General features: G+C 41.9%; 1 protein-coding gene across 2 annotated transcripts in view; it reads right to left on the bottom strand.

The window, feature by feature from the left end:
* The window catches only part of OSBPL1A (oxysterol binding protein like 1A), a 141,485-nt gene that overhangs the window by 1,622 nt on the left and 125,194 nt on the right, over positions 1-14,669 (bottom strand). For both annotated transcript variants that reach the window (XM_065397957.1, XM_065397956.1), the window contains 3 exons: positions 9,496-9,612; positions 8,150-8,273; positions 6,277-6,367 (listed from right to left, as the gene is read on the bottom strand). In XM_065397957.1, the coding sequence (XP_065254029.1) occupies positions 6,277-6,367; positions 8,150-8,273; positions 9,496-9,612 (332 nt within the window). The remainder of the gene's footprint in view (positions 1-6,276; positions 6,368-8,149; positions 8,274-9,495; positions 9,613-14,669) is intronic.

The raw sequence follows: 14,669 nt of genomic DNA, 5'->3' as shown, positions 1-14,669 counted from the left end.
ACAGCAATACAGAGCTCTTGAGGGAACACATCACACACAACAGTTCCAGCAAGTTTTTTGCATAGTTATAAAATACATGTATTTATGTGAGGCATACACTGTAGAGCCATTCTAGGGCATGAGATCGGTCCCATTTGCATCAAGTTATTTTCGTGCTTCCTGGTAGATTCTGCTTGCCTGTTGCCAGAAATACTATAATTTCACTTATTGTTCAAGTCTACAAATGTTTCCAGCTCTACAGTATATACACAAACATAGTGATAGTTACACATTTGTAAGGTAAGATGTATTAAGGAGCCATACTATTGGTAAGAACACTTCTGATGTAGCATGGAGTCCCCTTTTATGGACTGAGTGTCAGCAACTCTGCTCCCCTCACCCCAGCAATACTACATCATAAGATACCCAATGGTATATGTTCCTTTGTACATTATACGTCAAGAAGCACATCTTACCACAGCCCAGATAAGTCTCAAAAGGTATTCCCTCCAATACAAACACCCCTACTAACATAACATGCAATATGTCAACCTTCTCCCCAGTCTTTATTCATTTTTAAATCTGTGTCCAGTTAGTCATCTCTGCCTCACACCAATAACACATTACACAGCACCAGCCCTCAGAAAGGTGAACTAGATTTTTTTTTTTTTTTAAATCTGGTGCTGTATTTGCCAAATAAACAATGATCATGGCATCTGAGTGCACCGGCTGTAAATTGCTGTATGGTTAACACCTCAGCTTTCTTTTGGAGCTTAATTCACCACCAAACAATCCTTGCTTTGTATACGCCACTGCAATTAACACTGTCTCAAGCAGGAGAGGCTATTCAGGATCCCCGTAAGGTTTCAGAAAGATTTAATAAAATGGACGTTTAGCATATTGGGGTCGTTTGGTAATTAAATGTTGCCTTTTAAAAAACAGAAAGGTGATAGTGTTTTATATTTATATAAATACAGTGCATTCTATTATGTAATATAGTCTGTTACATAATAAAATGAGGTTGCGAACTGTAGCATGGATTAAAAAAATGTGGTGACATACATCTACTATACCTTGTACAACATTTTTGCAAAAACCTGTCCAAGTATTTAAATCATTCTTATCCTGTGCCAAGTACTAGTTAAGGTGAGAGGAAGGACTGTGGAAGATGCAGCAAAACTGTTGCATGACTTGTATCTGATCTACTGCTACTAGTTCACACATTTCAAGACCACAAGGGACTACTGTGTTCCTTTAGTCTGATCTCCTGTATAGCACAGGCCATAGAAATGCCCCAATATAATACCTAGAGCAGATCTTTTAGAAAGACATTCACTCAATTTAAAAATTGCCAATGATGGAGAATTCACCATGGCCCTTGTTAAGCTGTTCCAATGGTTAATTACCCTTCCTGTTAAAAATGTACACCTTATTTCCAGTTGGTGGTGCTGCAGAAGCAAAATTTAGCTTACTGGGAATAGTGTTGTTAGAGTTCATGCACCCAATGAAGTTAGCATGGAGGGGGCGGCTAAGGTTGTGAAGGATATAGGGTATACTAGATCAACCACTACCTTGGAGTGATTGGAGGAGAGGGGAGAGGAGAGCACGAATATTGCTTGCAACAGCATAGGTGTTCATTGTGTTTTAGTGAAAGACAAGGTCCCTGCGCCAAGGAGCTTAACACAGTCTTTAGACCATTTGCCAAGATTTTCAAAAGCGGACTAGTGACTTTGGGTGCTCTATTTCCTGATTTTCCAGAAACAAACCAACCAACCCTCTGTGATGTCAGGCCCCTTTAAGGTGTCTCAAACTGGGCACCCAAAAATCACTAGACCCTATGAAAATCCTGCCCATTATGAAAAGTAGTAGATTAAAAGGATAGGGATCTTGCCCTAAGAAGTGCACTTCTCTACAGTGCGTAGTTAATGATGATTGCAGACATTAAGCTATGTATTCCCTAAACAGAGGAGCTAACATTTCTGGAAATATGTAGAAGGGTTCATCTCAAAATATGAATTGTTTTCTGCATAATTTTCTTAAATGGAGAGACCATAAAGCAATCTAGCTTTCCATGACCATACCTTGATCTCATCAGAAGTGCCAAATGTGAATGCCATTGTCCAACAGATGGTTTCTAGATCCTAGCAATCTTTGAAAAATTTTCCCCTCTGTTTTTTATTTCAAGTAAACTAACGAATTCCTGATATAGAATGAGAATGGGGAAAGTGATAGGAAGGGTCTGGAATGCATGCAGTGCCTACCTATTGCAATTTGTATACTTATAGTAATTGTTAAGGTAAGGAAACCTAGAATACACACTGGATTATTCACAATCACTGAAACAAATAAGCCCTGGCATTCTGACAAGGGAGAGGAGACCAAGTGTGTCCAGAACTTCACCATATATTAACTCAGAAGAATTACAAAAACATTGTTCTATGCTTGTCTTAGGGCAAACCAAGCCAAGCACTTCGAGAAAGCAAGCAAAAAGTGGGGGTGGGGTGGGGGAGAGAAGGAAATCAGACAAGTCCAAACCTGGGACCCTGGGCTGTCAGATGACTTCAGTTGGAAAAGGGAAAAAAATGCAACTCAAAGTTACAACTAGACATTCTGTGTAAAACAAACAGCATGATTAAGTGGCTTTACCACTCAGAATGTGGGGGTGCGGAAGCATTGGGTTTGCTTACCAGTGGAGAGTTCTCAAAAAGGTACTATTTCTAGACCCAACCCCAGAGGCTACGTGGCACTCCAGAAATACGGAGCAGCACCATTACGCTTGTCTTGGAATAAGATCATTAAACATTTCTCAAAGGATGGAATACAGCCCAGCACACCCAACTGTGTGCTAGTTAGTAGAGCTCAATTTCTGGTAAAGAGAAATAGGATGATGTGCCTCACAAGTCTGATGCAGAGCCCACTGGAAACCTTCAGCTAGATTTTTCTAGTCTAAATTCCAAAGCACAATTGCCTGTGTCAGGTAGGAATGACAGTAAGAGGTTCAGCAAAGATATACTCGGGAAGGCCCATTCCCCACTGACTTTTCTGAATCATGTTGCAAATTCCTTACTCTCTTAATTCCCTTTTCCCCCACAGGGTGGGGATTTAAATCCTCTCATCCTATTGCTTCCCAGGTTCCCTCACTCACGTTTCTTTTGCTGTGCTCTTTTGCACTACTGTCAAATAAATCCCAGTATTGAGTGCAAAACTAATGAGAGATTCGAAAACAACTGCAAAATAAGTTGTTCATGCACAAGGCAAATGGGGGTTCAATGGCAGGGAAGGACTGGAAATAAAATAAGCTGACTGAAATGAGGAATAGGGAAAGTTTGCAGTGGGCTTAGTTTTAGGCTTCATATTCCTGCAGCTGGACTTCGGCTGTCCACTCCACACCTTAGGCCTTGGCTACACTGGCGCTGTACAGCGCTGCAACTTGCTGCGCTCAGGGGTGTGAACCCCCCCCCCCCCCCCCCCGAGCGCAGCGAGTACAGCGCTGTAAAGTGACAGTGTAATCAGAGCCTGCAGTGCTGCACGCTCGCTCGCAGCGCTGCAAGCTATTCCCCTTGGAGAGGTGGAGTACATACAGCGCTGCAGCTCTCAGCGCTGGGAAGTCCCGAGTGTAGCCAAGGCCTTAGATATACCTTCCTTGACATCAGAAGAAAGGCTAGAATAGTGGCTGTGGACCATGGAGGGCCACGGAGCTTCAAATTCCAGTCATTGCATCAAAGGTGGCATGCTATTGGACACTGGAGGGGTTGTGGGGGAGGGTGGAGAGGAGAAAGTACAGGGAGGACAACAAGGTTGTTAGTGTATAGGAATCCTAGCACAGAGAGGAAATTCCTCCCCGCTGCCAGAGTATTTCCGGTTTATATAAACAGGCACGTAGTTCTCTGCAACAAATAACCAGCAGGTTTACTATCCCAGGTCTTCAAGTCTGGAAGTAGAGGTGAATTGCAGATACTGAGGAGCCTCATTACACTTCATGCTGCAGTGCTTTTGAAGCTGGCATTAGTTTTCCAATTCCAGGGGGTGACAGGCACTTTAATCTTCTAATCCAGAAGGAAGGGAGCTGCTCAAAGCCTGATAAGACTATACAGTCACCTGACTGGTGATGAAGTGTTGGCACAGCACAGCAGGTGCCCCTTCAAATTATTTGTAAAGTGGCCTTGAGTTATCACAGCACTTAGTGGAAGTTACTCTCCTGAAGCACTATCAAACAAAGCTGAAGCATTTCAGGGAACTGCATGGCATTGCCAAAGCTTTTTAATGGCTTCCTAGACTCATGCATGAAGAATATGGAATAGCACTTACATCCTTACTACAATGTGTATTTTTTAAAAAAATGCTGATGAATTTAGGAGAAACAGGAGACAGTGCACAACACTACGACTTTGTAACATGTGTTGACTGAGTCCAGAGATAAAAATGTGCTTTTATTTTTTGCTTTGAAGACATCTTATGTGGGTTTAAATTCTTATCTTGCTCAGCCATTAGTAGACTCATCTTATTCTAGATGGCAGCTGTAATCCCTCCATTAAAAGGGTGTTCCATACAGCGCCATGCAGCTTTTTTTTTATTTATTATTATTATTTTTATTATCGGCTCTAAATATCCAGATGAAGAGTAGGATACATTCTCAGTCCTGGAGGGGGAAGGAATTTAGGGGGTCTGCAGAACTGGAGCCCCATTTTACTAATTTATAAAAAGATTCTAATGACTTGCAACTAGGTTTAGTTGGCAATAGGGTAACAGGAAGCCTACGTGAAACTCTGAAGAGAAGAGTGAGTCTGTGGGTGGCACTTAGACTCCATGTTCTCTACTACATTATGGTTAATGTGCAACCCCAAAAAGATAAGGGAAAGTCAAATGGATAAATAAATGCTCCAATGTCCTTCTGCTTTCCCACATCACCTACCTACAGCAGGGTGGTGGTAAGTAAAACCCTTTGGTCCAATAAATGTCAAATGCTGGGAGCCCAAGTATCCTTATGAGGGACCTATGTATTATATTAAGTTAAGCCTTCTGTTTCTAAATTTAAATTTTAATAGTTTAAGATTTCAATTATTACAATCTGTCTGTATAACAGAACCTAAAAGACACTGGGAGAGCAAGGAGAACCAGCAGAACACTTTCTAAAGCTGTTCTTTATTCAGTGAGGAATTCAAGAGCACATGTATATGGAGTTAGATAGGTTACTGAGGTGGATTTTAAGCAAAGTTAGAAAAAATCTAGCAGAATGACAGATCTTGACACAGTCTCAAAGCTTTGTTTATATAGTCTGCATAATTGGCTCACAAATTGTGATAAGGTTTTATGGTCACGCATCTACTATTGACACAGGCTTATGCCTTCAAAATGCTTGGCTTTCCGGGAGGACACACGAGGTCGGGCGAGACTGTAAACAAGAAAACTTTAAAGTCACACAAACAGTTCAACACCTAGGAATCATGGCCACGATGGGTTGCAAAGTGTTTCTTGAGGTGGTGGGAGGGAAAAAAGTGTGACGAAATCTCAGCTCTCATTTAGAATTTTTTCCCAGCCCTTCTAGTTGTGAAGTTAGCTAGATCATAAACAGCTGCAACAGTCAGGTATATGGACCGGCAGCATATTGCGCCAACTTGCAGGAAGCAAAACCGATCATCATGTATAATGTGAGTAGTGTTTTAAATAAATATGCTTGATTGCTTTCCAATATAGTCCAAAAGGAACAATCCTTTGGTTAGTTTTTGGCACCGATGTGCACCCACAGGAATAAAAGTGGGTGGCTTTAGGGAGTCATGGATGTGAAGATACATAACTCAATAGTTAACTGGAAGAATCATTAAAAAGATAGGAACTCTCTTCTCTCTGGGGCCAAGCACATTGTCTCCTCTGCTAGTTTCCATCTACTGATAGTGTAGGGAGATCAGATCAAACCAGAATCTCTTCTATTGTATGGCAGAGCACATGTGTATTGGTCAGTTGTACAGCATCACAGGCTGCACGTGTCACAGTGAGCGGGCGTCAGTGGCAACAGCTTTGTTCTTGACAGAACAAGTGATGCTCAGCAGGCATGACAGGCTGTTTAGCGACTGGGGGGGGAGAGGGGGGTTAAGTGGGAAAATGAAACAGGGCTGATGTTATAGTAAGCCCAGTACATTCCTCACTAAACCAAGCATGACAAATACTCTGACCAAAAGCTCAAATAGGATAGTAACAGCAGAGCTGAAGAGGTCATCAACTCTTCTGGTGATTGAGAATAACCTGTGCGTGGACAGACACCTAATCTGAACAGCCAAGAACTTTATCAAATGCACTGACCTTGTTTTCCAGTCTTCCTCTGACTTGGACCGGTTTTTGCGGACAGCCCTTTGTTTCTCTTCTAGCCTTTTTTTCTCTTCACTGGCTATATCTGAAAAGGAACAGAAGTTGGGGGGAAAAAAAAATCTTAGTTTCCTGATTACTTTTATTGAAGCCCCTGTTATACTGAAGACTCAACTTGTTTCCAACACTAATTTTGTCAGATCATGCCAGTTTTAAAAGCCTCCTTTAAAGAGCAGACCCAGCAAAGCAGAGAGGCAAGATTACGAGAAGCATTTCTGTTTTAGAAGTAAGGCCAACTAAAGGACAAGCTCTACCAGTCAGATTGATTAATCAAAGACAGGTCTCAGTGTACACCCAAACTGTGGGTTGAGCCAAGACCTAAGGAACCTGAGAATTTGTTGCAGTTCTTGAGAAGAGGGGCTTTAAGATTCCCTTCAGAAGAGAAAATGGTTACATTACTGGACTGGATTAAGACCTGGATTCAATCCCCACCTATGACACAAGTTTGTGTGACCTCTCAAGTTGCTTCATATTTGGGCATCAACTCCCCATGACAGAGACAATCTTCAAAATGATCAGAGTTTAAAATTGTTACCAAAGGCTGATTTACAGCCTCTCTAATTTCTCCAGCTCCACTGGCTTATCGCAGCACTGAGCATGTGGCAGTATGACTGCTGGGCAGAAAGAGATATACCACCACTACACAGCTTGTAGATATTGATAGATCACTGAATGTTAGTGCATTCTGTACATTAAGAATGTAATACTAAATACTTTGGGTAAATAAGGATGCAACACAGTATGAGTCACTTTCACTAGTCACAGAATAATCCAATTTACAGGGAAAGGTAGAGACTGATCAGACTGGTCAAAGGAAGCAACTTGTCTACAGTGTATTTTAAAAAGTCTCAAAAGATCTCATTACCAATCTTTGAGAACTCCTCAGTACCACATCATAATGCCCAGCTACTCTTTAACCCATTGATTTCGAAGTGCTTAAAGCAGGTGAAAAAGTGTTATCCCCATTTTACAGGTGCACAGATAGAGGCACAGAGGTGAAGTAACTTTCCCATGGTCACCCTTCAGGCCAGTGACACAGCTGGGAATATAACCCAAGTCTTTAGTCCCTGAGTTCCACCCTCCAGGCCACGCTACTTTCATACAAACAAGTGTTACAAATCAGAGCATCGAGCACCAAACCCACTATACAAACGTCAGTAAACACTGCACTGACACCATGGCGACAGGCATCTTATACACTTCTAGATTAAGAGAGACATGCAATTTGTACTAGTTAAACATAGACTTTTAGAGGAATTGCTTATTTCTTCCTAATAAAGTCTATTTTTTTTCCTCACCCTTTTGCTGTGAATAATTTTAAAGTGAGCATGCACTTCTTTTGAGGGGCGGAAACTTAACTTCAGTAGTTTCAATCACATTACTGAAATTGGTATTTTGGATTGGTTGATGTAATGAAAGAATATTTTTGAGTGGAATAAAGAAAGACTTTGTACAGCGGCAAGTTCTAATCATGGCAAACTTCACAACTTTGCTATTGCCCTTCATAAAAGGTCCAATTAAAAAGCTTGACAAGGCAGCACTCTGTGCCTTCTATCTGGCCTCAGTCTCTTCACTCTAATTTAACAATAAAAAAAATTAATGCTTAAAATGGAGGTATTGGTAACATGCCTGGCATAGAGCTTATACATTTAAACATTTTCATTCACCCCTACAAGGACATATTTCAAAGATATGTTCCACTATAAACAAGACTATAAACTTAAGGTAGTATCTGTAACCTTTCAGTTGGAGTTCCCACGAGTCTTTCAACTTTGACAAGTTATTTTGTATTTTTATTTTTAAAAGTTACCTATTTCACCATTTTCCATCGCTCTTATATCTGGCCGTAACCGGCAGTCAGTTTTAGGAACAACACTCTCCATTTCTTTATCTAATTCATTCAAAGCCATAGCAAAGCTAGTGAAATTGTACATCTGAAAGAGAAACAAAAATTAAAGGATCACTTTATGAAAGTTTTGGCTGCTAAGAATCTTCACATATAAAAAGAGAGCTTTTAAAAAATTGAAAGAGCACTGATATGTAGTAACGTATAATTGTAGCAACTTTCTAATTGCTGAACTATTATATAGTAGCAATGTTAAGATGCTAGCAAGGTGAAAGCGTGCCAGGTATACGTGGGTGAATCTTTATGCCAGCCGTTCTCAAACTTTTGTACTGGTGACCCCTTTCACATAGCAAGCCCCTGAGTGTGACCCCCCCCCTTTAAATTAAAATAACTTTTTTATATATTTAACACCATTATAAATGCTGGGGGCAAAGTGGGGTTTGGGCTGGAGGCGGACAGCTCACGACTCCCGTGTAATAACCTTGCGACCCCTGGAGGGGTCCCGACCCCCAGTTTGAGAATCCCTGCTTTATGCTCATGTCTAATTAGAATGAGATCTGATTAGCCAAATAGGGTTGTTTCTCCCTCCCTCTCTTTGTCCTTATTCAGCCTCCCGGGGCTTTTCTTACCACCTCTACTAAAGCAACCTACCTGTCTCTCTATATGCACCTACATGACCACCCTGCCCGATTTTCTTTTGCTGCTTCCAGATCTCTCAGCCACACATCTACTCATCTGTGCTGCTCAGCTGTCTATCCAGCTCAGTAGATCTTGATACACCCACTAATGTTATGTAGCCTTCCTCTGACTTATAGGTTCTTGTACTCCATGGTTTGTCTTACATAGCTTTTGCAGACTCTGCTCCTCTATGGACACCTCTGATGAGTTGTCTCATGCACTGGCTGTCCTGCACTAAACCCGCCTCCCAAATGGATGGCAGTACATAAGTGGCAACAGAGTGGGTTAGTGAATTCTCCAGGCCACCGCTAAGTAGAGCAATTGCCTAACTCATCGTAATCAGTGATTCTGTAGAGAAGTTAAGCTAAGCTAGAAACAAGCCAAGCGTGCACGCTGGTCTGTCCATCTTACAATACAAGGCCTACATATTCAGTTCCACATTACATAGCTCATTACAGTTTGTGTTGGGGAAGTTCAAGATCATTGCAGCAAAAATTGATTTTACTGTAAAAAAGTTATTTTAACCACTGCATCATGAGCAAGGGAAATCAGTGATTAAGATGTTCACTGTACATTTTAGTTTAACAACAAATTGTCAAAGCACCAAACATTTAACCAGAGCCCTGGCTAACCTGTACTGAATTTGGAGGTCTTGGAGCTATCCTCCAGAGTAGGATACTTCCAGGAATAACATGCACACTTTCAGAATCTGGCAAAGGCATCTCATCTGGTTCTTCAGAATTGCCCACCTATAAGAAGCACAAATACACGAAAATGTATCTGAGTCACAGGCTGTTTGTTTAAACAACCTTAAACACAAACCATAGAACAGTCCTACACAGAAGCTACAGTGAAATGAGACTAAGGCTAGGTCTACACTACAGCGGGGGGTCGACCTAAGATACGCAACTTCAGCTACGTGAATAGCGTAGCTGAAGTGGCGTATTTTAGGTCGACTTACCTGGCTGTGAGGACGGCGGCAAGTCGACCGCTGCCGCGCCGCCGTCGACTCCGCTACCGCCTCTTCCCGCGGTGGATTTCCGGAGTCGACGGCAGAGCCATCAGGGATCGATTTTATTGCGTCTTCACTAGACGCGATAAGTCGATCCCTGATAGACCGATTGCTACCCGCCGATCTGGCGGGTAGTGAAGACGTGCCCTAAGACATGAACCCATAAAAATGCATGAAACATACCATCAGAGAACACACATTCACTGCCCCAGTACTTATTTTGCCCCCTTGGCTTAAGTAATGATTTTAACACCCACTGGCTTTTCTAGATGCATGTCAAGATTAGAAGAGCCATCAACTCCTCAGAGAAATTAAAAACAAAAGCCATTCTATTTAGACAGTTCTGCCAATAGTTTTTTTACATTTATTCATTCATTCAGCGTGCAGCTACTGAGAAATAGGTGCTTTCAAATCCACATTTTGAAGTTACTATTTGTTTCTCACCACCAGAGAGAACACTAACGTTAGGGGTTCCCCTTTCCCATTTAAAATATAAATCAATTTTGGTTTTATTTATGCTGAAAGTGCAGACCAACTTTTCTTTTTTTATACTGTTCAATGGAAGCTTGCAAATAGTTGGTTGTGTGTTTCAGATTGTGTTTCAATATGTAAACAAACATCACTGAAGTTACAATGAAGAGTGACTACAAACTAGAAGCACATTTTAGCCATTCTCAGCAGTTCCCTGGACATCATCTCAATTGATGCATAGCACTGAACAACACACTGTTTTTCAACCAGAAGGACGCATATCCCTGGGGGTATGCAGAAGTCTTTCCAGGGGTACTCAACTCATCTAGATCAGTGCTTCTCAATCTGGGGATTGAGAGATGGGTTTAGGGGGGGGTTGCCCAGAGTCCCATGCCGCAGGGGGCCCCGCAAAGCTAAATTACATGCTACAGCCCTAGGTGGCAGGGCTTGCATTTCAGCCACACCACTCAGGGCTCCGGCTTCAGACAAGGCTCACAACTGAAAAACAGACTCAAGTATCAAACTGGAGTATAAATACTGTACTTACATTTCAATCCATGTATTTTATAATTATATGATAAAAATGAGAAAGTCAGCAATTTGTCTGTAATAGTGTGCTGTGACACTTTTGTATTTTTATGTTTGATTTTGTAAGCAAATAGTTTTTAAGTGAGGTGAAACTCTGGGCACGTAAGACAAATCAGACGCCTGAAAGGGGTACAGTAGTCTGGAAAGGTTGAAAACCACTGAAATAACATACCCGTCACTACTCTGTATATTAATGACATCATCTTTCCTGATTGTTAAATACCCCTCTAGCTTCACTCTGTGTAGGATTCTAGGACCCCTAAATTCAGGAGTGTCCAGACTTCACTTATCTTATCTGAGGACTGCACCCAGCATGCACAAGAGAGCTGACTGCAACTGCCCTCCTCTTTAATGCAGAGGTGCAGGCTGCAGCATGGAATGCTCTCACTTGATCAGAGAAATCTCTTGAGTTTTCAGGATCACAACTGGTCACCCTGGTTTAATGGTGTTACAGCCTTAATACAATGAAGGAGCAGTATTCATTTCATTCAATCTGTCTGTATGTTAATAGGATATCCATCTCTGCACGTATAGAGACAGGTCTAATGTCTCAACATCTTTTTTGATGAAAAGGATAGCAAGTTTTTCCACAAAAATATTTTATCCCTATACAATCAAAGGCTTTATGGGAAGGTCCAGGATAATCTGCCGATGAGACATTGGCCCCCAGCAGCACATCCAAGTAGGTCCCCTAAAGAAAAGGGAAGCGAACCTACATGATGGCAGTACTAAGAGCAGAAGTAGCAGGAAGCCATGAGATTTTGGAAACACTGGCTAGGTGAGGCTTCCCATAGGCTATATATTTTCAAGGTACTGAAGCAAATCACTTGAGCATGAAGTGGTGAGACATCTTAGTGTAACCCTTACATCACTTGGAAGCTCAGAGTGTGCTTAAAGCAACCTCAATTCCTTGAAGCACTAACACTGCATCACCACCATTAGAAGGTGAAAAGTGGGCTGCAGTGGAGTTTTAGAAACTAAGAGGAACTGAAATCCTTTGTGGGCCTTAAGAACCAAGGGGCTAGATCCATGGTCAGACCTAGGCATTGCAACACATACCTTTTAGGCAGCTTGCCACTTGGAGGAACCCTCAGCCAGGCACCCAGGCTCTCTATGCAATGCATAGGGAGAATGAGATGCCTAAGCATGGGATTCACAGAAATCAGCAAGCTGCCTAAGCTAGCTAGTAAGAAATGCTGAGGAGAGGGGAGGGGCCTAAACTGAAAGGTAGCCAGACACCCAACTTTTGGCCCAAGGGAGGCACCTATCTCTAGTCAGGATTCACAGCCATCATAGAAATGTAGGCCTGGAAGGGATCTCAAGAAGTCTTCAAGTCCAGCTCCCTGCCCTGAGGCAGGACCAAGTAAACCTAGACCATCCCAGACAGGTGTTTGTCCAGCCTGTTCCTAAAAACCTCCAGTGATGGGAGGTTCCACAACCTCCCTTGGAAGCCTATTCCAGAGTTTAACTATCCTTAGTGTTAGAAAGTTTTTCCTAATATCTAACCTAAATATCCCTTGCTGCAGATTAAGCCCATTACTTCTTGCCCGATCTTCAGTGGACATGGAGGGGGAAAAAAACAAAAACAAAAAATCCGATCGCCATCCTCTTTATAACAGCCCTTAACATATCTTAAGACCCACCCCCCGCCATCGTCTTTTCTTAAGACTGAACTTGCCCCCCACCCCCTTTTTATTTTTTATTTTTTTTAATTTTTTTTTTAAGGGTGATAGGTCAGGTTTTCTGAGCCTTTTAACATTTTTGTTGCTTTCCTTTAGATGCCCTTCAATTTGTCCACATCATTCCTGAAGTCTAGTGCCCGGAACTGGACACAGCACGCCAGCTGAGGCCTCCCCACTGCCGAGTAGAGTGGGAGAGTTACTGCCCATATCTTGCGTAAAACACTCCTGTTAATACACCCTAGAATTATATTAGCCTTTTTTGCAACTGCATGACATTGGTGACTTATTCAATTTGTGATCCACTACCGCCCACCAATCCTTTTCAGCAATACTACCATCTAGCCAGTTATTCCCCATTTTGTATTTGTGCATTTGAGTTTTCCTTCCTAAATGAAGTACTTTGCACTTGTCTTATTGAATTTCATCCTGTTGGTCTCAGACCAGTTCTCCAGTTTGTCAAGGTTATTTTGAATTTTAATCCGGTCCTCCAATGTGTTGGCAAACCATCCCAGCTTGGCTTCATCTGCAAGTTTTATAAGCACACTCTCCATTCATTATCCAAGTCATTAATGAATATATTGACTAGTACCAAGCCCACTTCTGGAATTAGGAGACTAAGCAAGGTTAGTCCTCTTGCAAAAAACCAGCAGAGACCCCCCCCTACTCCATTTTAGCTAGTAGCCCAATGGTTAGGGAACTCACTTGGGATATGGGAGACCTGTTTTCAAATCTCTACTCTCCCTGATTTGGGGAAGGACTGCAACCCAGATCTCCTTTCTTCCAGGAGTGTGCCCTATATGGTCACTCTCTCTGGCCCAACAAATATTCAATTTATAGAAAATGGAACAGCTTCAACAGGAGAGATGGAATCCCACATCAGAATATCCCATAAACTGGTGATTTAGGCACTCACTTGGTGTGTGAAAGACTATAAACTATCGAATATAACAAGGTTCACCATGAATCTGCTCATTCTTGACTATCTTGTGTGTGGTTTAGGAGTGCCCCGAGCACACCTACTGGATTGGGCCCTGCAGGTGAGATAATGGGGGAAAGCCCAGTTTGACAACCCTGCCAGGTCTTAGACATGAGATAGGGCACTGAACTGCTTGGCAGCATCAGGACTTAGTTGACTTTATGAATGCCACTGGCAGAAACACAGGTGTTTAGGGGACTCTATTAGTGGAAACTTCAGCACCTAGGGAATTTAGGCACCTACAGAGTTAGGCAGTGACTGAGTGGGGGGTTCTCAGTGGCACCTTCCAGGCTGCTGTTTATGTTTTTTTTTTTATTTAAACAAAGAGAAAGACCGTGCTTCTCTCAGAGTCCTGACAGCTCTAAGACACTGTCCGAAAAAACACGGTTTCACTAGATTCTTTGTTTAGTTTCATTTGCCAATTTTCAAAGCAGTTCTAGTTATAATTAACATTCTTCAGCAGATTTTACATTTTAAGTTATTATGCCAACTCCCAAGATCAGACAGACTGGACACCTGATCTGGATGTCAAAGAGTCTCTTCCAGTCAGAGAAGTGGAGGGAAAAAGACACTCAAAATTTAGCTATAGAGAACGGAATAAAATTCTGAGTAGCAGATTCAGTGAAATGGTGTACAAAATTCTCTTAAGAATTAAATGGTGAAAAGGCAAAGTAGGCAAGTATATTTTACTAACTAAAAGCCCATGAGAAGCCAAAAGTAACCTGAAGTTTGAGCTTTGTACACAAAAGTATTTCATTCAGAGTAATCTTCAGTATTGCAAGGGAAAACAAACAAGCAGATGGATGATAACAAGCGTGCAGGGTATATTTTTCTTTTCTCCTCCTCCTCCCAAAGGCTCAGAGATGCAGCCTCAAAGAGAGGGTGGTAATCCCCTGAGCTTTAGAGCTCTCCTGTACAGCAATAATGTAAATCTACACAGGCATACTTGCCTTTAGAAAGGTTAGAATCTAACAGGGCAAAGGAGTAAAGCAAGCATGGTGATCTTCAGTGGCATGGAGGGGTTCTCAGATTTTTAGTAAAAATGTTTTATCTAGTCATTTAAGATGAATGATGGCA

Source organism: Emys orbicularis, chromosome 2 (genome assembly GCF_028017835.1).
Source record: "Emys orbicularis isolate rEmyOrb1 chromosome 2, rEmyOrb1.hap1, whole genome shotgun sequence".
NCBI classification, from domain to species: Eukaryota; Metazoa; Chordata; order Testudines; family Emydidae; genus Emys; species Emys orbicularis.
The sequence above is the reverse complement of the archived record's forward strand: the minus strand, read 5'-3'. Positions and strand labels throughout refer to the sequence as shown.